Source organism: Zootoca vivipara, chromosome 9, assembly GCF_963506605.1.
Source record: "Zootoca vivipara chromosome 9, rZooViv1.1, whole genome shotgun sequence".
Taxonomy (NCBI): domain Eukaryota; kingdom Metazoa; phylum Chordata; class Lepidosauria; order Squamata; family Lacertidae; genus Zootoca; species Zootoca vivipara.
In genome coordinates this window covers 71,970,716-71,994,434 of record NC_083284.1, presented here as the reverse complement: position 1 = coordinate 71,994,434, position 23,719 = coordinate 71,970,716, and the positions used below count along the sequence as shown (strand labels likewise).

General features: G+C 47.7%; 1 protein-coding gene across 2 annotated transcripts; it reads right to left on the bottom strand.

Moving 5' to 3' along the window:
* Positions 1–5,155: 5,155 nt before the first annotated feature.
* On the bottom strand, positions 5,156–20,971 carry LOC118084457 (cytochrome P450 1A5-like). Of its 2 annotated transcripts, none has more exons than XM_060279017.1 (7): positions 20,855–20,971; positions 17,856–18,726; positions 15,914–16,025; positions 12,207–12,236; positions 10,997–11,120; positions 9,372–9,458; positions 5,156–6,544 (listed from the first exon to the last, which is right to left on the bottom strand). In XM_060279017.1, the coding sequence occupies exons 2-7, from the start codon at positions 18,687–18,689 to the stop codon at positions 6,238–6,240; spliced, it is 1,494 nt and encodes a 497-aa protein (XP_060135000.1). In that variant the 5' UTR covers positions 18,690–18,726; positions 20,855–20,971; the 3' UTR covers positions 5,156–6,237. The 2 variants fall into 2 exon arrangements, with proteins under 2 accessions (XP_060135000.1, XP_060134999.1); XM_060279016.1 differs by having other exon boundaries at positions 12,207–12,296; positions 20,855–20,968.
* Between the last annotated feature and the right edge of the window lie 2,748 nt (positions 20,972–23,719).

The window sequence follows — 23,719 nt, the reverse complement described above, 5'->3', positions numbered from 1 at the left end:
TAGAGGCAGTAGTTCTGCTGTATGCCATATGTTTTGCAAAGAGGCAGTGCGCGCATTCTACTAACGCTCACCTCCCCAAGATGCTTTGCGCGTGTCGGCTTCATTTGTGCGCTACTGCGCAGGTACCCTGTCTTCTCCATTCCCCTCCCTCCTCCCTGGCGCGCGCTGCCTCTTTGCAAAACAGTAGTGTTTGTAAACAAAGCGTTGTTTTTCCCGGAAGCTACAGTTCGCGTAGCTAAAAATGGACCGTTGGTTAAAAAGTGGTTCGTTAAAACGACAAAGGCCTACAGATGAAGAGGAAGATAATGCATTTGATGTTCAAGCAAGTAAGTCAGTAACTCTCGAACCGATCTTGTCAGTGTCCATTGAACCTAAATCGTCGGCGTCCCTTGTACCTAACCCTTCCAAGATCAGTGTTAAGCTTACTGGAAAAATTAGATTAGGAATTAGGAATTAGATTTAGGATTAGGAATTAATGGGGGTCCTTGTCACAATAGCGGCTCGATGAGGGGTCCTCGAGAAAATTTTGTTGGGAACCCCTGCAGTAGAGAAACCAACCTGACCCTGTCCGTTGGCCAAAGAAGAAGCAACTGCAAAAACCTAATCCCCCTCCTGCGCTGGGCTGGAACGACTAGCAGGCACACTTGGCAACAGGATGCCTGCACTCCCTGCAGTGAAAGTACTCCCCCCCCAACCCTGGGAACTGTAGTTTACTCTTCATAGGCCTACAATTCCCAGTTGCCTTTTAGATTGTGTACCCGAGGGCAAGGATGGTATTATTGCTGAGTGTTGTTTGTTTGTTTGTTGTTGTTGTTTAGTCATTTAGTCGTGTCCGACTCTTCATGACCCCATGGACCATAGCACACCAGGCACTCCTGTCTTGCACTGCCTCCCGCAGTTTGGTCAAACTCATGTTCATAGCTTTGAGAACACTGTCCAACCATCTCGTCCTCTGTCGTCCCCTTCTCCTAGTGCAGGCATCCCCAAACTTCGGCCCTCCAGATGTTTTGGACTACAATTCCCATCTTCCCCTACCACTGGTCCTGTTAGCTAGGGATCATGGGAGTTGTAGGCCAAAACATCTGGAGGGTCGCAGTTTGGGGATGCCTGTCCTAGTGCCCTCAATCTTTCCCAATACCAGGGTCTTTTCCAAGGATTCTTCTCTTCTCATGAGGTGGCCTAACCCTAACCCTAACCCTTCCAGTGAGCACTCAGGGCTGATTTCCTTAAGAATGGATAGGTTTGATCTTCTTGCAGTCCATGGGACTCTCAAGAGTCTCCTCCAGCACCATAATTCATAGTTCATAATTGTTTGTTTATAATGATGCAATTTGTATACCACCCACAGGGCAGTTCACAACATAAACCCAACATGTAAACCACTCTGGGAGCTTCCCCACCCCCAAGCTGAAGACGAACACCCAACGCCCCCCGCCCCTCCCCCCGAAGGGCAGCGTGTCTCTCGTTGCCCATCTCTACCGCGCAGGGTTGATTGGATATTGAAATCCAAGGCAATGTTTGGCATCTAATCTCCCGCTTAACAAACTCTTCTTATTGCTGCCTCCTAAATGAGGACGACGAGGTGCAATCATGTTAAACAGTTTCCGCCTCGCTGAAGCAGATTGGTGGGGAGCTCCCCCACCCCCCCAGGCTAGCAATGGGCGGCGGGGGGGGGGGAGGGCGCTGCTTGCTGCTAATGACACAGAGCCTGGCTTCCCAGGCTGCTCCCCCCCTATCTCTCCGCGGTGCTTAAAATGTAAATGAATTTCATTATTAGCAACCCCATCCACTAATTGCCATCCAAAGCCATTCATTACCCTGTCAGCTTATTGGTTGGAGGACAACAGAGTGGCTCATTTATCCCAGGCTATGGAAAAGCTGAAATTAGCTCATGCATATATAGATGGGGGGGGAGGGGGGAAGCAGAGGGATGTGCAGGGGAGGGCAGAAGGGGAAAAGGGGACTGCTTAATTGTTTTAAAAGAGGAGAGACTAAAGAAAAGGAGATGATGAAGGGTGATTAAAATGGAGGCGAGAGAGCGATTAAAAGCTATTATCTATCCCCCCACTCCTCCGCATAGCTGCCAAGTTCTCCCTTTTTTAAAGGGATTTTCCCTTATGCTGAATAGGCTTCCTCGCGAGAAAAGGGAAAACTTGGCAGCTATGCTCCTCCGTGAGCCGTTTGCATCTGATGGAGTGGAGTCCGCGGAAGCTTATGACAGAATAAATAAAGGAGTATTTAAAGTGCTACAATGCTCATTTGTTGACTTTGCTGCAACAAACACGGCCACCCCTAGAGAAAGCTCAACAGTCTATTCAAATATTCTGTCTTAATATTTTTCATTTAACCAAAAAAATTTTTTAAAATCCCATCAGCTCTAGTTACATAATACATGTTTGGGGTTTTTTTATATTAATAATTCTGAAATCCTTACTAGGGCAATGAATTCATTAGGGCCAACCATATGGTCACAAACCTTTGAGGGTTTTTTATTTGGAATTCTTGGCCAGGCAGTAGTTCTTCTGTTAGGGCAGTGTTTCACAACCGGGAGTCATATGGCCCCCTGGGGCACCGCAGGATATTCCAAGGGGGCCACAGATGAAAAATGTGTAAATGGGGGCACAGCAAGAAGAAGAGAAGAAGAGGAGTTTGGATTTGATATCCCGCTTTAACACTACCCGAAGGAGTCTCAAAGCGGTTAACATTCTCCTTCCCCTTCCTCCCCCACAACAAACACTCTGTGAGGTGAGTGGGGCTGAGAGACTTCAGAGAAGTGTGACTAGCCCAAGGTCACCCAGCAGCTGCATGTGGAGGAGCGGAGACGCAAACCTGGTTCCCCAGATTATGAGTCTACCGCTCTTATCCACTACACCACACTGGCTCTCAAGAGGTTAGGGGGCCACAGGGGGAAGTGAGAAGTGAAGAAAGAAAATCAATTTTTAAAAAATCGTGATTGGCTGTCTATCCACTTGGTCAATTACGAGCAGGTAATGGGGTGGCCTTAAACCACAGAGCCCTAGGGCTTGCCAATCAGAAGGTCGGCGGTTCGATTCCCCACAATGGGGTGAGCTCCTGTTGCCCGGTCCCTGCTCCTGCCAGCCTAGCAGTTCGAAAGCACACAGTGCAAGTAGATAAATAGGTACTGCTCCTGGGGAAAGGTAAACAGCGTTTCCGTGCGCTGCTCTGGTTCCCCAGAAGCAGCTTAGTCATGCTGGCCACATGACTGTACGCCAGCTCCCTCGGCCAGTAAAGCGAGATGAGTGCCACAACCCCAGAGTCGTCTGTATGTGTGATGAAGGGGAGCCATACCAGGGTGAAGGCGTCGTCTTCTGTTTGTCCCCTTGTCATTTTCAGCTTATTGGTTAATTTTTCTAGTAAGGCAGTTTCCCATACTGTTTGGTACCATTGGTCCATGCTTACTCCTGATAGGTCTCTCCAGTGTCTGGTGATGATGTTTCTGGTTGCTGAAAGTACGTAGGTGGGTTATGAGTTCTTTGTGGTGTAAGTGGCCATTATTGTCTTAGAAGATGTTTAGTAAGGCCAATTCTGGGGTGATTTCTAATACTTCCTTGGTTATTTTACATATTTATTGTATGGTTGTTGTCCAGAATAGTTGGATTTTGGGGCACTCCCACCACATGTGGAGGTATGTGCCTGTGGAGGTGCACCCTCTCCAGCATTTTGGTGAGGTTCCTGGGTGTATTAGCACTAGTTTTCTTGGCGTTAGGTACCACCTGTAGGTGAGTTTCAGAGTGAGTTCTTTTCTTTTCATTGATATGGATTTAAAGGGGGGTTTAGACCACATCCTGGTCCCATTGGGTGGGGTTGATCTCATATCCTAAATCATCCTCCCATTGTTTCTAGATTGCATCTAGGGGTTTCATGGGATTGTGGAGTAGTATTTTGTATATTGTGGATACCATCCCTCTGTGTCCCTTTGTTGTTAGGATGAGGATTTCGAAGGTTGTCAGGGGCCTGGTTGCTGCTGATTTTACTGCTGGATTGTTTAAGAAGGCATCTAGTTGGTGATGTGTTAACCACGGTATTTGGGTGTCTTCTAGTTTGTCTTGTAATTCTTGTGTTGACAAAGGTTTGTTATTTTTTTATAGAAGTCTATTAGGCAATATAAGCCTCTGGGTTGCCAGGTTTTAATCTGGAGGTTTTTTGCTGCGTGGTGGAATAATGGGTGGTACGCCAGAGGGGAATTTCCATCCTTCTCAAACCTTTGACATGCATTTGGGAACCCACTTCTTCCTTCCTTCCTTCCTTCCTTCCTTCCTTCCTTCCTTCCTTCCTTCCTTCCTTCCTTCCTTCCTTCCTTCCTTCCTTCCTCTTAACCCTAAATTTGTAGGGTGATAATGGTACTGCTGAGAACACTTTTAAGTCAGGCTGTGAGACACTAATCAGTGTGTTGCACCACAGTGATATGCTCATGCAGAACCAAAGATGATGTTTCACATCCTCAAAATATCACCTGCCCTCTCGGACTCTGTGGACCATTTCCAGAAACAAGACTGACAGTGAGTGGCCTCCTCATTTATCCATCCCTCCGCCTCCCCCTGCACTGCACCCTGAAGCTTTTGTCTCTTGGGGACAATCTGTGTGCAAAGACTGGTGGGAAAGACTGGTTTGATGGTCCTCACCCAGACGTCTTCTCCAAACTTTGCATGCAGGAGGAGGTTTCCTCTCTGGATCTTCCCAGTGTTATTTCCCAGCCCTAGTCAAAAAAACAAGCAACCCTACTCTTTTGTTTTCTCTCTCTATTATTTTGCACCATATTAGTGCCCTCTGATTACTTGGTTGACCTAGCAAAGGACTGTGTCCCCCAGAAGGGAGCAAGCTGAGGAAGGGTGTGGGTTGGGGTAGACATGTGTTTGTTTTCATTTAAGAAATGTTTAATTTGCACCGTGATGAGTCATTTGGCTCTGAGCCCAGACAGCTTGCAATGCTTGCAATGGAGCAGACTGTGGCACTGTTGGTTCAGTTTGGGAAATCTCACTCTGCAGGAGGCTGGGAGACAGTTTGGTGGCAATGCTCTATTTCTGGATTTCCTGCATCAAGCAGTGTGTTGGAGAAGACGTGATTTTTGTCTCCTCTTAGTTAAAAAATAAATTTTCCAAAAAATTTTTAGCTCAGGAATGGAGAAACTCACACACTCCATATTTAAATATCTATTTTATTGCAATGTACACATTGTTTCTAAAGCACTTCATTCTAAAATATATCTTTTGTAATGCTCTTTGTTACATCTTCTTGTTTGTTCCGTACAATGGGGAGTTATGATCTACTCCAGGGGTAGGGATGGGTAAACTTGTCCATTTAAGTTTCTATGAGTTTCTTAATTTCCAACCTGAATTTCCACTCTTCCTATTTTGACATTATATTGTGAACCGCCCTGTGATCATCAGGTGAAGGGTAGTATAGAAATTTCATAAATAAAATAAAATAAGTACCTAAATCAGTTTGCCATTAGATATTCATTTAATTCCTTGTTAAAACTCACCAACATTCTTGTGTGAATTTCTCCTGAAATGAACATTTCAGTGCACTTTTCCCTAGCATAGTTAATATTTGCTTGCTTTTTTTTTAGTAATAGATGCAAGATGACCCTGCTCCACTGAACTGGAATTTCAGCCTTCACGACATAGGAAAACGGCCAAGTATACAGCTATTTTCGTGGAGGAGGGTCAATATATTGACTGATATGCATAAAATTTCAGATATACCTGTAGCTATATAATCCCTAGGGACCCAGGTGGCGCTGTGGGCTAAACCACTGAGCCTAAGGCTTGCTGATCAGAAGGTCGGCGGTTCGAATCCCTGTGACGGGGTGAGCTCCCGTTGCTTGGTCCCAGCTCCTGCCAACCTAGCAGTTCGAAAACATGTCAAAATGCAAGTAGATAAATAGGAACCGCTATAGCAGGAAGGTAAACGGCGTTTCCATGTGCTGCTCTGGTTCGCTAGAAGCGGCTTTGTCATGCTGGCCACATGACCTGGAAGCTGTACGCCGGCTCCCTCAGCCAATAATGCAAGATGAGCGCGCAACCCCAGAGTCGATCATGACTGGACCTAATGGTCAGGGGTCCCTTTACCTTTACCTATATAATCCCTAGTGTAGTACGGTAAGACCTTTGGAGCAGGCATTTTCAAAAAAATGTTTTTTTATGAACTGCCCTAATGCACACATAGACAGTTGTGTTCCTCCCCACCCCTTACACGGAGTTGTGTCTTTGCCGTTCACTCATGGCTCCTCTGTGGGAAGCGCCGTTTCACTTGGAAGTGCTCGCATCGCTTGTGCTTCATGGAGAGGCCATAGCGAGGGGTCATGTCCACCTTCACCCCGTCAGGGACACTGAACTGCAGTTGCTGGAGCAAAGTGACTAAGAAGAGGAAGACCTGCCAACGGGCAAGAGGCTCTCCAATGCACCTCCTCTTCCCCAGGCCAAATGCCAGGACCTTCTCGCTCTCATCCCGGTTGATGCCCTTCCCATTGGCAGTCAGGAATCGCTCTGGCTTAAAGGAGGAAGGGGATTCCCAAAGGGTTCTGGAAAAGGAGCATTTTTTTGAAAGAAAGAAAGAAAGAGCATGCAAACTCCTTGCCTCAAGCAGAGCTGAGAGAAAAGTATCGATTCAGTTTGCATAAGGATCATCTGAAACAATATACTAGCTGAAACACAGCCATCCTTTAAACTCACATTTTCCTGAATTTTGTAACACAGTTCTCTGGCCAAGTAGAAAAATGCTTAAACTGGGGTAAAACATGCATGGGAATGCATTTATTGGTGAGAATGATATAAGCATGCATTATATTGGGAGGGACCGTTTAGCAAAAATGTGTAGATCAGGCAAGATTTCATACAGATATGTGTCTACAAGGAGAAATTTGTTGAATTATTTTCATGAGGACATTTTTAAAAAGAAGAATTTGAACTAATGCAGATAACTGAATTTAAGAATGGAAAACTGAAAGAAACTAAAATTGGCCAATTCACTGATCCCTAATCTCATGTGCATCTATTTAATATTTCTCTGAACTGGGGTATGGCGTGGCAGGACAGGGTGATATGGCCCCAGGCACACACTTTAGAGGGGGTGCTCCCCCCCCAGAGATCCTCATCCTGCCTTGCCTGCCATTGGGGGTCTCTGGGCCCCAGAGGCCAGTCTGGCCATGCCACCAAGTGCCCGGGCCCCTTGCTCAGGTGGTAAGTGGGTACAGATGGAAGGAGGTAGGCAAGGGACGATTCCAGCGTGGCCTGGCCCAGTCCTCCTTTCTGCAGGCATTGGGGGGATTCGCCTGTCAAGGGCTGTGTCGACTGGCTGGGCTCCACTCTACGCAGGCAGGCACCATGGCTCAGCCCCACTTCTGTCTGGTGGTGAGAGCTGGGCTCTCTGTTCAACTTTGTTCAACTTCTGCACCTGGGTGCCAGCAAACACCACTACACCACTGATCTGATGTGGCCAATGTGGTGCCCTCACCTCATCCTTGACCATTAGCTATGCCCTTGAACTCAACATTTTGAGGAAGGTTGTGATGTCTGTTCAAAAAGGCATAATGTTGAATCCAGAGCTGGTTTGCTGTTCAAGATACATTCTCTTACACACTGCCTCATCTCCACAGAAGTGTGAGGTTTCGGGGGTCCAGGCTTACCCAGGGTCTGAGAATCCTTTGGAAATGAGGCACAGAGGAGACTGTGGCGTCTTTAGGGTATATGGTTTCATTTACACATATATACAACCTGCCCCTGGGTGGTGAGACTGCAGAGTAGTCGCATCCCAAGAGGGCCTGTTTTCCGCCCACGGCTGCAGCCTCAGATTCCAAGAGACCCCAAACATCATGTGTGACACTCTCTGCAGGATAAAACAGACAGGCTGCCTTGTGCTTTGCCCCACCCCCTCCAGCTTGCAAAACTTTTTTCTTTTTCGCTTAGCTCACCTCCCACTTCAACCCTGGATGCTTCCCCTCCCATCTCTGGTATGGTCTCAGTAGAGAGCTATTTGCCTTGTTGATGGCTTTCATTGAGGGTTAATGACTGGCCATCATCTTCTTCTGTCCTCCTAATGACCCTCCCTCAGGGAGCTCTGCCAGGCTGCAGGGGCATAGAGTGGTGAAGGCGGGGCGATCCGCGTATGGGGGTGCTGCAGCAATCCACGCATGGGGTGGGGCGATCCGCTCAGGGGGGCGCTGCAGTGAGCTGCCCACGGAGCCTGCCTGGTATGCGCAAGCCCCACGCTGCTGTTTCGGGCAGAGCGGGGCCTTGAGCCACCGTGTCACTCCCTGTGGTAAGTGCCCCCCCCACGGTGTGCCATTTTGTCACCCCCTCAGGGATGACACCCGGGGCAGGCAACACCCCCTTCCTACGCCCCTGCCAGGCTGGTCTGGCTTGTAAACATAAACTAAGACCAGGGGTTTCCGTCTTTGACACGGTTTTGTCAAACTTTGATCAATTCTAACTTTTATTGAATCCAAGAATTTGTGGGATGGAACACTGGGGCAGACAAGTCACAACAGTTCCTAGAGTGTCCACTAACAGGACCTCACCTGGAGGGACACCTGACTAAGTTCAGTTCCTGTTCCTCCAGATATGCAGATGAGATGGATTAGCTGGCAGACAAAAGCCCCTAGCCAGCAGCCATTCTCTCTCTTCAACGGGAACACATCTCCAGAGAATCTCCAGTTAGGATGGTTCTCCCTCTTGGCCTGCTGCCAAGAGAGAGACCAGATGGAGCCTCACTTTACTAAGTAGACTCCAGATGTATATATTTGTAACTTTTCTACGTAAGCCTGCCTTTCTGAGATTATGCTGTTAACCCAGGATGTCATGTGAGTAAACTCTATCTTATTTTAATACTATTGTGTCGTGTATTTCTTTTAAGAGGAACAAAGGGGATTTGCCAGGAAGTATAATATTGAAGTATAATATTGTTGTAGAGGTTCTAGCAAACCTAACGCTGCGCACAAAAGGGGAATGTCACTCTGCTGATATTGGAAGCTTGCTAACACGAGCTTGGATAGGATCTATCTAATAATATATCCTAATCCACATCCCTAACATTCCCACAGAATTATGGGTGACTTGCACTCACAAACTCTGGCACCCAGAACCTATACCAGTATGTCTGTAACATATTCACACTTAAAATCAGGGATGGGAACCTGCAACCCTCCAGATGTTGTTGGACTCCAGCTCACATAATCTCTGACCACTGGTTACACATGCTGGGACTTACGGGAGCTGGAGCCCAACAATATCTAGAGAGCACCCAATTCCCCATCCCTGCTTAAATGAGTGCTAAGGAATATGATTGATCAGGACAGCGCGCATGCACAAGGTGTGGGGAACATGTCTTCCCAAGGGTTGAGATACACTTACTCATCATGGTTGACTTGCCACTGGTTGACAAAGACACAGACGTCCTTTGGGATGTAGTAGCCATTCAAAATGGTGTCTTTGGTTGTGCTGAAATGGGAAATAAATGTATTCATTGGGAAAACCCCACAAAACACCCAAAGGGATAGAAGAGTGGAAGGAATATCAATTGGAAGTTGGGAGGCTGCAGGAATGAAATGAATGCAATGGGGAAAGGGAAGGAGATTAATAGGACAGTTTTGAAGATAAAAGGTCCAAATTTCAAATAGAATTGTTGGAAGGCAGAACAAAATTGTTGTCAAAAATGTATGATTTGTTGTTAGAATGGTATACGAAAGATGAATTGACAAAAGAGGTAATGATAAAATGGGCAAAAGATTTTGGGTATAATATTGAATACGATGCGTGGTTGAAATTATGGAATCAAACATTGAAATTTACTGCATGTACTGCCCTGAAAGAGAATGTCTTGAAGATGATGTATAGATGGTATTTAACACCAGTAAAATTGGCTAAGATGTATAGGATGAGTAGTAAAACATGCTGGAAATGTAAAAAGAAGGATGGTGAATTTCATCATATGTGGTGGACATGCGAAAAAATCAAAAGATTTTGGGAAATGATATATAATGAACTGAAAAAGATTTTTAAATACACCTTTCCCAAAAAACCAGAGGCTTTTTTATTAGGACTTATAGGACAAGAGATAGTAAAAAGAGACCAAGTATTATTTATGTATGCGACAACCGCGGCTAGGACTTTGTTAGCCCAAAAATGGAAAACTCAGGAGTTACCGATGACTGAAGAGTGGCAGACGAAAATGATGGACTATGCGGAACTGGCAAGACTGACTAGCAGGATCCGAAACCAGGGAGAGTCGATGTTCAAAAAGGATTGGAGTAAATTTGTGGACTATATGGAGAAGAACTGTAGAGGTTTAAAGACACTTGCAGGACTGAAATAAATCCTACGAATTGACTTTAAGTAGAAGGAATACAGGAACTGCGAGATAGGAGTGGACAAGAAAACCGAATGGGGGGAAGGAGGGAAGTCAAAGCTCGGCAGAGCAAAGTAAATTGTAATAATTGATTAGATGTTAAGAAGAGGAAATTTTGTGTTTATTGTGTGTTGTTGTGTTTGTTGTTGAATGTTTTGTTATTGTTTAATGTGTTTATTTGGAAAATTTAATAAATTGTCTTTTTTTAAAAAAAGGAGATTAATTTCAGTTTTGGTCTTCTCTGACCCTGCCCATTTCCCCTCTGATCCCATCCGTTTGGTCCCCAGAAGGCACAAATCTGCCCCCACGGGCTGAAAAAACTGCAGTGGCCAAGGTCAAGTCATATTAGCCACCAGTAAAGACAAAACAAGAAGGAAGCCACTCCAACCATCCTAGGCTGCCATGCATTGTCCTTAAAGATTGACCAGCCTCAGATGTTTCTCTCCCTGATCATGAAGGCCTGGAGTTTTCTTCATTTTTGAAAGGTGGAAATCCTGAAAATGCTGATACTTCCATACCGGATGACCCACCCCATGCAAGGAAGACACAGGCTGAGGATGAGGCCCCTCATGGACATGAGCTGGGGAATCGGGATGGGTTTGCATGTCTCTTTGGAAGGCTCAGGACTTACCAGTGAGGGATTGTGAAGGGCAGGAAGGAGGAGTGCCTGAACACCTCCAGGATGAAGGCTTCGGTGTAAGGCATCAGGAGACGGTCCGACAGCCCGGGCTTGCGCTCTTGGCCAATGCTCTCATCTACAGGTTAAGCATAAGAACATCAGAAGGCTCCACTGGATCAGGCCAGTGGCCCATCTAGTCCAGCCTCCTGTTCTCACAGGGGCCAACCAGATGCCCATTCTGCGAAACCAGCAAGCAGGATCCGAGCACAAGAACCTTCTCTCCTCCTGTGGTTTCCAGCAACTGGTATTCAGAAGTATTGCTGCCTCTGACTGCAGAGGCTAGGAGCCATCGAGAGCCATACCTACCAAGTTGCTGTCGGAGGAATAAGGGACCGGGCCAGAAGTAGCAGACCGGAAGTAGCGCTGCCGCCATTTTGGAACTGGGCGGAGCATGCTCAGAAGTGACTTTTGATGCTGCTTTGCCCAGTTCCAAAATGGCCGCCGCGCCAGAAGTCGCACTGCAGCCATTTTAGAACTGGGCAGAGCAGCATCAAAAGTTGCTTCTGAGCATGCTCCGGCCAGTTCCAAAATGGCCGCCGCGCCAGAATAAACCGGGGAAAAACAAAAAAATCAATTTTTTTCCAGCTAGGAACAGCTGGAAAAACGGGGATTTCCCGGGGAATACGGGAGACTTGGCAGCTATGTCGAGAGCCCTTTCCTCCATGAATTTGTCTTTTAAAGCCATCCAGGTTAAAGAGAAGCAGGGGCGTCTTACCCATAGAGGCTAGTAGCACAGGGCGCCAGGGAGCCAAGTTCTGGAGGGCACCAGGGAAGAGGCGGAGGCTGGACGCAGCGCTTCCCAGCATCAGCGTGCAGCCATCGCCCACCTCCGTCATGACGCACCGAAGCAGCGTCACGCCCGAAACCGCCATCTGCCATGGCCACTGCGGCATGAAGCGGCCAGCTGAGCCGGGAAGCACTGCATCCAGCCTCCACCTCTTCCCCACCAGAGGAGCTGTCCTCCAGCCACTGCCCGCCTCCTTCAGCGCTGTCGGCAGCACCGTCCTCCCTAAAAAAACTCTGGGAAACGGGGGGGGGGGGCGCCAGAGGGAGCTTTGCACCACGGCACCAGATATACTTCAGACAGCCCTGAAGAGAAGAGAAAGAAACTGGGATCCAGTCTGCCCAAGAGACGTGTGAACTATTATAAACACAGTTTTACCTATTTCTTCCTGAATCTTCTTTTGGATTTCTGAATAGACAACAAGATACATGAGGCACCAGGACAAGGCTGTGGTCACTGTGTCAAAACCTGGGGGGGGGGGAACAGAGCGGTGTTTTTTTAAAAAATAAACAAACCAAAAGCCTCTTTTTTTTAAAAAAAGTGAACCTTCTTTTTTAAAGGTGAATATAATTTTAGTCTGCATTAATTAAATGGTATCCAAGCCTCAATAGTTCCCATCTGAGTGAGTGTGTATATAATTAGACATGCTGTTGAGCAGGGGTCAGAAAACTTTTTCAGCAGGGGGCCAGTCCACGATCCCTCAGACCTTGTGGGGGGCCGGACTATATTTTGGAAAAAAAATATGAACGAATTCCTATGCCCCACAAATAACCCAGAGATGCATTTTAAATAAAAGGACACATTCTACTCATGGAAAAACACCAGACAGGCCCCACAAATAACCCAGAGATGCATTTTAAATAAAAGGACACATTCTACTCATGTAAAAACATGCTGATTCCCGGACCATCCGCGGGCCGGATTTAGAAGGTGAATGGACCGCATCCGGCCCCCGGGCCTTAGTTTGGGGACCCCTGCTGTTGAGAATGGGGACACATATCTGTACCGTGTTTCCCCTTTTTTAATCCGTAGTCAGAAAGTAAGCCATAGCAGGCTTTTAAAGCATTTGTTCAATATTAAACACCCCCTGAAAATAAGCCATACCTTCACGCAGCAGCGCCGCTTGCCTTGAGGCAGCGGGACCCAGCAGCAGCGCTGTCCTTGTCCTCCCGCTGCTGTTGCTGTTGCTGCTGGGCCAGGCGGAGGCGAGGCCGCTGCTCGCCCCTGGGGGCTGCATGGCCCAAGGCTGAGCGGCAGCGGGAGGCCCGCGGGCGCTTCTGCACGGCTGGAGTGACGGGCGGCGGCGGGAGCGCTGCTGGCCCCTTCCGCGCCGCCGGAGCGTCGTGGGCTGCATGGCCCAAGGCAGAGCGGTGTTGCGCCACCAGGGCAACAGGCGGCGGCGGGAGCACTGCTGGCCCCTTCTGCGCCGCCGGAGCACCCGGCGAGGAGGCCTGCCTCCCCAGCGCCCGGTACCGGCAGCTGCAGAGCGGAGCGCTCTGCCGCGCCGAGCGCTCGGAGCGCCCAGCAGCGCCTTGCAGAGCACCGAACGCTCAGAGCGCCGCAGCAGCCTGGCCTCTTCCTGCCTGCCACCCCACCGCCCGGAACCGGCAAGGAGGAGGAGAAAGGGGCACCTGGGAAGGAGTCGGGAGGGCCCTTGCTGCATGATCCATGGGCACCCGGCTCCTTCCAAGCGCAGTGAACGCCGCGCCTCGCTTTGAGCAAGAGGCATGAAAGGGACGCGGCGGCGAGGGTGATGGCTGCGCGGGCGGCGGCTGCGTCACGTCTCCCGGCGGCCGTGGGGGCTCTCGGTGCTGCCTTGCCCGGGCCCCGCATTCCCCGGAGGCCGGCCTCATGCGGTGGGTGGAAGGCGCGCGGGTGGCCTGCCTAAGGCCAGGCAGGATCCCTCAGCCCTCCTCATCCTCATGCGTTTATTTTGCGAAACACGCCCCCCCCCCAATAAAGCAGCAGGAACCTCGGAGCGGTTGGCAGGGGGTGGGGTGGGAGAAAGATTTAAAAAACCACGACAAAGGCATCACCGGGCGGAGCGCCGAGCCAGCGGCCTGGCCTCTTCCTGGCCATGCCAAGGAGGCCTGCCGCCCCACTGCCCGGAACCATAGGTACCATAAAAACATAATAAAACTAAGACATCCCCTGAAAATAAGACACCATGTGGTTTTTTGAGGGGAAAAAGTTATAAGACGGTGTCTTAAAAAGGGGGAAACACGGTATATCTCCCAGATGTTCATAATACCAGAGCTCAGGTTCATCCAAAGACATGGACTGTGGGGAGATTCAAGACAGACCAAAGAGAATTGGGGAGCTACCTTACAATTGTTGTTGTTGTTGTTGTTTAGTCATATAGTTGTGTCCGACTCTTCATGACCCCAGGGACTAGAGCACGCCAGGCACTCCTGTCTTCCACTGCCTCCCGCAGTTTGGTCAGACTCGTGTTGGTGGCTTCGAGAACACTGTCCAACCATCTCGTCCTCTGTCGTCCCCTTTTCCTAGTGCCCTCAATCTTTCCCAACATCAGGGTCTTTTCCAAGGATTCTTCTCTTCTCATAAGGTGGCCAAAGTATTGGAGCCTCAGCTTCAGGATCTGTCCTTCTAGTGAGCACTCAGGGCTCATTTCCTTCAGAATGGATAGGTAACATAGGTTTGATCTTCTTGCAGTCTATGGGACTCTCAAGAGTCTCCTCCAGCACCATAATTCAAAAGCATCAATTCTTCGGCGATTAGCCGCCTTTATGGTCCAGCTCTCACTTCCATACATCACTACTGGGAAAACCATAGCTTTAACTATACGGACCTTTGTTGGCAAGGTGATGTCTCTGCTTTTTAAGATGCTGTCTAGGTTTGTCATTGCCTTTCTCCCAAGAAGCAGGCGTCTTTTAATTTCGTGACTGCTGTCACCATCCACAGAGATCATGGAACCCAGGAAAGTAAAATCTCTCACTGCCTCCATTTCTTCCCCTTCCATGTGCCAGGAGGTGATGGGACCAGCGGCCATGATCTTAGTTTTTTTGATGTTGAGCTTCAGACCATATTTTGTGCTCTCCTCTTTCACCCTCATTAAAAGGTTATTTAATTCCTCCTCATTTTCTGCCATCAAGGTTGTGTCAACAGCATATCTGAGGTTGTTGATATTTCTTCCGGCAATCTTAATTCTGGCTTGGGATTCATCCAGTCCAGCCTTTCACATGATGAATTCTGCATATAGGTTAAATAAGCAAGGAGACAATATACAGCCTTGTCGTACTTCTTTCCCATGATCCATGAAGGAGACCTTACAATTACTTGTTGGTAATGCCTGTTGCTTCTTCCAGGCCTGGCTGCCTGCTTCTTCTCTAAGTTTTTGTCAGTATGTGTACGAGTTAGCCTGTCCTTCTGTTAACCTCTTGGTTCCATCTTGGTCACAAAGCTTTTTTTGTTAAGAGTAACAAACCTTAAGTTTTCTTTATCCTTTCAACCAGCAGCCTTACTAGACTATTCTTTACCTGCCCACCACTGCTGTGCATTTAATGAGTCAGACCATTGGTCCTTTGAGCTCAGTAGTGCCTACTTTGACTGGCAGGTTTGGTAACCACTGATAGCCTCCTCCTCCTCCTCCATGATTTTGTCCAATCCCCTTTTAAAGCCATCCAAGTTAGTGACCATTTCTGCATCTTGTGGGAGGAAGTTCCATAGTTTAACTATGCACTGTATTGTAGAGGTGGAAGAGACCTCCAAGGGTCATTTAGTCCAACCCTCTGGATTGCAAAACTCACAGTTCAAGAATCCCTGACAGATAGCCATGCAACCTTCCAAGGAAACCTGTTCCATGGCTTTTATAATCAGAAAGTTCTCCTGAATGTTTAGTTCGAACCTCCTTTCATGTCATTGGTTCTGAACCTCCCCTCTGGAGCACCAGAAAACAAGCTTGCTTCAACTTCCATGGGGAAGCCCTTCAGATATTTTAAGATAGTTCTCTTCTCCAGGCTGAAGATTCCAGCTCCCTCAACTGTTCATGCTTTTGACATCCTTTCCAGCTCTGAAATAATCACCCTGCCGTGGTTTTGGTGAGCCCCTTCTCGAAACCTCCTTACCTGCCCCAAAGATGTCATTGACGAGGTTCACTATTTTTTCAGATGAGATTTGAAGCTTTGTGTTTTCTTGGCTTTGGTCGATGAGGGAGTCTGTGATGTCCCGGATGCTATCCTGGGAAGGAATAGAGACTCAGTTCACAATTATGGCAGTTAGAAGCCAGTTCTTGGCTTCCCAGCTTTTTTCTGGTGCTGCTCTTGTGATTTGACAGCAAGGACAGCCTGTATTTGTTAAAGCATGCATTTTCATTGGATTTCAATGGGTACGCACTCTTAAAATGAAATTTCATTGAGGTTTTTCTAGTGTTGACACTGGTTTTGTTTTGTTTTTTAACAATGACAAACCATGTGGTGGCCATCACATACAAGATGAAATGCAATCAGAAGGTGGAAGAAAAGTAACATGGAGGGCATAACATTTCATGGCCTGTCTGGGGATACCTTAGTTCAGGCATAGGCAAACTCAGCCCTCCAGATGGTTTGGGACTACAGCTCCCATCATCCCAAACTAGCAGGACCAGTGGTCAGGGATGATGGGAGTTGTAGTCCCCAAACATCTGGAGGGCCGAGTTTGCCTATGCCTGCCTTAGTTCATTGTATAGGGAAGGGTCATAGCTCAGAGGTAGAAGAGCCCCGGTTCAATCCCCACTGGCATCTCTGGGAAGGGCTGGAAATATTTCCTGCCTGGAACCATGGAGAACCACTGCTGCCAGTCAGAATGGACAATGGTGAGATTGAAGGACTCATAGTCCTGTGGGAATGTTAGGGATGTGGATTAGGATATATTATTAGATAGATCCTATCCAAGCTTGTGTTATCAAGCTTCCAATATCATCAGAGTGACATTCCCTGTGGGGAATTACACGAGGAAATTGTGCTGGCATGTGTGGGAATGACTGAGATCTGCGAGTGTGTGGGCATTAGCGCGGCAAACCGGCTAATGTCAGAATGGGAAACACGTGAAGGACAGGTCAGAGGCTCAGGTCAGCAGGGCAACAGGTCACAACAGAGCTAGAAGGATCAAGGAGGATCTGGATGGAACTGGATGAATCAGGACAAACCAGATGGGTCAAGCCAAGGAGGGCAACACAATGGGAACGAGGAAGGGGTGTTTACAGAGTGACATGTGCTTGGAGCATGGACAGAGGGCATGGCAAAACAACACGTGGGCTATGGAGGATGTCTTAGGGAGTGACCGGTTGTGACGTTACAGGAAACATCACCTTGTATGGGACTGCACTGCTGTAATTGGCTAGAAGTTACACTGTCATTGTAATGATTAACTGTCATCCTGAGCTTTCAATAAAAGGAAGAGCTCGAGCTCTGCTCTTGGTCGCCTTCCCATTGAGTTCAACCTGCCTCGAGTCGTGTCGTCTTTGCCCCAGGCAACAATTCCCCTTTTGTGCGCAGCAAAATGTGTGTGTTCAGGTTTGTTAAAACCTATACAACAATATTATACTTCCTGGAAAATCCCCTTTGTCCCTCTTAAAAGAAATGCACAACACAGTGTTTATAAAATAAGATAGAGTTTACTTACAGGTTCATCCTGAGTTAACAGCATAATCTCAGAAAGGCAGGCTTACGTAGAAAAGTTACAAATATGTACACATCTGGCGTCTACTTAGTAGAGTAAGGCTCCATCTGGTCTCTGTCTTGGCAGCAGGCCGAGAGGGAGAACCATCCTAACTGGAGATTCTCTGGAGATGTGTTTCCATGGAAGAAGAGTTGGCTAAGAGAGAGAATGGCTGCTGGCCTGGGGCTTTTATCTGCTAGCTAATCCATCTCATCTGCATGTCTGGAGGAACAGGAAACTGAGCCTTGGTCAGGTGTCCCTCCAGGTGAGTTCCTCTTAGTGGACACTCTAGGAACTGTTGTGACTTGTCTGCCCCAGTATTCCATCCCACAAGCCCAACCTGGCATGAAGCAGTTCCCTTGCATCCCTTACCTTGCTGAAGCTCTCATAATGCTCTTGGATGATCTTCTGCAGGAAGGTGGTGAAGCGTCGGTTGATGGCCTTAAACTTCTGCACATTGTTGCTTGGGAGGTACTGGAGGGCAGGAATGTAGTCAGCCGGGTTGCCGGAGGATGCAAACTCCACAAACTCCTCGCTCACATTCACTATGCTGAGCAGCTCCTCATCGTCATGGCTGTAGCGCTTGCCAAAGCAAATGGCACAGATGACATTGGCCACAGAGACCACCAGGTACCGGTAAGGGTCGAGGCTCTTCTTCTCCAGCATTACCTGCTGCAGTTTCATCACCAGGTAGCTGGCCTCTTTGGAGACATGCTCTTCCAATAGGCAAGTGGATGAGGAGTCAGGGCTGGGGGAAGCAGCGAAGCTTTTGAGGGCACTCTGGGCCAGTTTCCGGCGCATCTGCCATACCGGCCCAGAGTCTGTGCCAAAAGCCAGGCTGTTGCCTCCTGACACGAGGTGGGAGCTGAACAGGTCAGGGCGGCCCATGAAGTCTCCTCCTTGCCTCACCAAGGCCTGCTTGATGGTCTCGAGACCACTTAGCACTACCACCGGCCTCATGCCAATACGGATCTTCATCACATCTCCGTACTTCTGGCTCATTTGTGTCAGACTCAAGTGGGGGTTCTGCCCCAGATCCAACATGTTGCCAATGAATGGGTAGCCCCATGGCCCTGGGAGACTCTTTAGGCCCCGTGGCACCGGCTTCCGGAGGGATTTGATAGCGATGGAAACCAGGCAGAAAACAGCAATGGCAATCAGGGCTTCTGCCGCCGAGATGGTGTCCAGGCTTCCCACCAGCGACATGGCAAATGGGGGCAGGGTGGACAGGTAAGAAACCCTCCTGAAATTAGCCAAAGAACAGCCCACAAGGCAGGGTTAGCGAGTGAAAGTCTGTGTCAGTCTTGGGAAACAGGTGGTCCTCCAGATGCTGATGGGTTACAACTCCTACCATCCCTGACCAGTCGGACTGGGGCTGAGCAGACACAGAGTCCAAACACTCTTGGAGGGTCACAGTTTCCCCAGCTCCAGTCTATAGGGACGTCGCTCTATGAGTAATACCAGTTTTCATGGTTGTTAAATCAAACTACCGCTCCCTTGGAAGGTGGTGAACTCTCCCTCCTTGGAAGTTTTAAAGCAGAGATTGGGTGGCCATCTGTCAGTGATGTTTTAGTTGGGATTCCTGCATTGTAGGGGGCTGGACTAGATGACCATAGGGGTCTCTTCCAACTCTACAGTTCTATTATTCTAAAACAGCTAAATACCATGTATACGGAGGCAATGCATGACCTTCCTTAGTTGGGGCTCATTCATACAACCATTAAAAATGCATTTGCTAATATTTTTGATTTAACCACTGCTCTGCTCTGCTCTGCATTCCATGCGCTGCTCTGGTTCGCCAGAAGCAGCTTTGTCATGCTGGCCACATGACCTGGAAGCTGTACGCCAGCTCCCTCGGCCAATAACGTGAGATGAACGCTGCAACCCCAGAGTCGGTCACAACTGGACCTAATGGTTAGGGGTCCCTTTACCTTTACCTTTACTTTTCACAAAGCCCTCCATCTGCTTCCTTCTTGCCTTGACATTTTCAGTGTCTTTCTGCTTCTCTCTGTTCTCAGGCAATGCACAGAGCTGATTGCCAATGACCTTTCATTACTGGTCATTACTGGTTGTCAATGAACTTACAATAGCCAATAAAAAACACATTCTCCATCGGCTATATATTTTGGAAAGTTTGAGGAAGTTGTTTGTTTGTTCTACATCTGGACACTTCTTAAAGTACCATAATTGAATTTTGTGTAATGGCTATTGAGATCAAGGAGCACATTTTTGCCTCTGTTTGGAGACAAGTGGATGGCAATTGGAATCAAGATCATGGGCTGAACCTTTCACAATAGTGCTGGGGTTTTTTATTTTGGGGTGTTTTTTTTTGGTGTGTCAGAATTTCTGAGCAATGCCAGGTATGAGGCTGCTAGCCGATAATAAATGTTCTACATCATAAGAATAGAAATATATTCTTTGACATTTTTGTGGAGAAGCAGCAGAGACTGTACCACAGTCGCTAATATTAACCAGTTGTAGAAACTTTTCAAATGCCTGCCATAATCTTCCAATCTTCTAAACTGCTTCCTTCTTTCCCTTTGTGGAGAGTGGGGAAACCTTCCCAGATCGCCCACACCAGCAAAAGTGTGCTATAACTTAATGCGCAATCTTCTTAAACTTATTTTTGGGGGGATGGGCAGGGGAGTACTCCTCCAAATTTATTTATTTTCTTACTTGTATACCTCTACCTTCAGACAGCCCTGAAGTTTTTAATGTTTTACTCTGTTTTATATACACCGTAAGCTGCCCAGAGTGGATGGGGAAACCCAGCCAGATGGGTGGGGTATTAAGAATAAGAATAAGAATAAGTAATAACAATTCCACCATACGGCTCTGCAGTAAACTTCCAGGCATAGCTGCCAAGTTATCCCTTTTTTTAAGGGAAATTCCATTATGCTGAATAGGCTTCCTCGCGAGAAAAGGGAAAACTTGGCAGCTATGCTTCCAGGCCCTGGCCAGATCCAGTCTCAGCCCACCAATGGCCCCAGGTGCCTTCAGACCACATTTGGGACAGATAACAGTCCACCCAGGCCCCATATCTGCTTCTGCAGGTTTCCCCATATCCCATTGCTGCTACTTATGGTCAAAATCCCCTTCCCTGCCTGCCTTGGGTCCTCTAAGGAAGATGGTGCATTTTCCCAGCTGGGACCATCTCTATCCTATATCTCCTATACAACAACTAGCACACAGCAGACTTAGAGTAAATAGGTAAAATGATACATTGCTATGCTACCTTACAATAGGATGATGCAGAAAAAGGCCTGCAGCAGAAATCTATGCATGTTGACTTGGAGGTAAATCCCAGCATGTTTGCTGGGGCTTCGCAACAGGCCACTCTGCAAACGTTTACAGCTTAGCACAATACAGACCTGTGTAGCTCAGATGGGCGAAGGAACTGGAGTCTTGACCAGTGCCGTAGCTAATCCAGTCAGGATTTTCTGTCTAGATCTCACTCTTCCCCCAGTTGACATGCTGTGCTGAGCAGTTCCAGAGGTCATTTTATGAACTGTCCTCAGACTGATTGTCCAATCCACGTCCTCTTCCTTTGGCCAAATCCTCATCTTCGCAGCCAAGACTGGACTAACAAACAGCTAGTATTGGAGGAAGCCCAATAAAAACACCCCATTCCACTCCACTCCATATTGTGGTGTAAGCAAAGAACATGTTCCACATCAGCCAGCCACAGCCTTGTTGATTGCCACAAACACATTCCAAGTGTTCTTGAGCTATTGTGGTTTTTTGCCTTTTCTTGATTTGTAATGCCGCATTGAATAAAATTTGATGATTTCGTTTTTTATCAAAGCAAGCTCTTGGTCATTGCAAGAGAAATTAACCAAACTAAAAAGACTTCTGCTTGTTGAAATGTATAAAGGTAAAGGTGAAGGGACCCCTAACCATTAGGTCCAGTCGTGACCGACTCTGGGGTTGCGCGCTCATCTCGCATTATTGGCCGAGGGAGCCAGCGTATAGCTTCCAGGTCATGTGGCCAGCATGACAAAGCTACTTCTGGCGAACCAGAGCAGCACACGGAAACGCCGTTTACCTTCCCGCTGTAGCGGTTCCTATTTATCTACTTGCATTTTGACATGTTTTCGAACTGCTAGGTTGGCAGGAGCTGGGACCAAGCAACGGGAGCTCACCCCGTCACAGGGATTCGAACCGCTGACCTTCTGATCAGCAAGCCCTAGGCTCAGTGGTTTAACCCACAGCGCCACCTGGGTCCCTGTTGAAATGTATAGCTTGCACCAACTCAGCTCAGCAAATTGGAACAAAACAATGAGTGGTACTAAACCAGGTTTGACTCAGAGTAAACCCATCGAAATTAATGGGCTGAAATTAGTCATGTTCATTTATTTCTGTGGGTCTACACTTAGTTGAATATCACCCAAATGCAACTGATTGACGTTTCTCCAGTCTTCCTGCCTGAGCCCCAATGTCCAACTACAAAGGGCAGGTTAGGGGTCTTGAAGTTGCCCACCATCCCCAGTTAGCACTTCGACAGCAGACTGAGCAGACATGCAGGGGACTTGGCCAAAGCCCACCCCACCAGGAGAAAGAAGAGGTCTTGTGTTTCTGTTGGAATGGTGGTGATTATTTCTATGCATTTAACTTAACATATGCACATGTTATGCAAGGCGAGAAGAGACAGGAGAACAATCCAAATGCCGGAAGGTCTGTTGCCTGGAAGATGGAGCAAGCTTGTTTTCTACTGCTCCAGCAAGGCGGACCCAAACCAGCTGATTCAAATAGCAAGAAAGGTGATTCCATAAAACCTTAAATGGCTCAGAAGCACGATACCTCAAGGACCGCTTCTCTCTTTATGAAGCTAACCGGACCCTGAATTCATCTTCTGAGTCCGTTCTTCATGTGCTTCCTCCATGAGAGGCCTGGAGGGTGGCAACACAAGAACAGGCCTTTTCTGTGGTGGCTCCCTATTTGTGGAATGCTCTCCCCAGGGAGGCTGACCTGGAATCTTTGTTACACCAGGTGAAAATGCTCCTCTTTAACCAGACCTTTGGCTGCTTGACATCTGATGCCCTTTTAAAATGTCTTATGGAAGGGGGGATAATTGGATTGTTTTTGTTTTTATTATGTATTTTCTGTTTTTTATGTTGAGATTTTATGTTGTGAACTGCCCTGAGATCTACAGGTATATGGCGGTATAATAATAATAATAATAATAGCTGTTTGACAGTGGAATGAACTCCCTTGGAGGTGATAGACGCTTCTTCATTGGAGGTTTTTAAACAGAATTTGGACATGCATCCGTCACAGATTCTTGAGCTGTGTTATTCCTGCATTGCAGGGATTAGGCAGTTGATCCTTTGGGATCCCTTCCAAATGTACATTTCTATATCTCTGCCCTTGGTTTCTTCTTGAGGGTGGAAGACAATGTGTTGGTGGCTGACAGACCTTGGAAAGGTGCTGAGGATTGGATTTTGATGGATCTGCATTGGAAAGGGGTCCACAGCTGGTCCCTAAGGCGTGTTGGGCAAAGAGGAGTAGTGCTGAGCACCTTGGACAGGAAGTCCTCTTCCTCCAAAAGAACAAGAATACTGATATTGCCTGTGTGCACATAGGATTTCTTAGTCACCTTTAACCAGAAGGTTCCAGGACAGGTTGCCATAATTTAATGACACAATTTAGAATTAAATAAAACTAACAACATATACAACACCAAATAAATAGCTTAAAGCAGAGGGTAAAGGTGGGTTGAAACATGTGTTCTGAGTGGCTTGTCCCCATTCATAGGGCAGAAGATGCTCATTTTGAATAATAGAATTGTAGACTTGGAAGGGACGCTAACAATCATCTAGTCCAACCCCCTGCAATGCAGGAATTTTGGTACCCTAGAAAGATAGAAACCGTTCTTAGAGTGAGCCAGACCATTGGCTCATCTAGTTTGTATTGCCAACTCTGGCTGGCAGCAGATAAGACAGGAGTCATTCCCAGACCTAACTGGAGGTGCCAGGGCTGAAACTGGAACGCTCTGTTTGCAAAGCAGATGCTCTACTGCTGAGCTGCAGTCCTATCCATGTCTCTGGACCTAGCTGACTATGTCGCTCTGTGTGACGCCAAACATGTGATGCGTTGGGTCACCTGGCAGGGCAACCACAGTGGAAATTTTGTGGGTGAGGCACCCAGGGCTCCCCCCCCCCAAGATGCTGGCTATGTGGTAACCACAAAGGCCTGACCTGAGGCAAGGAGGAAGAAAGGGAAAGGAAGGCTGATGT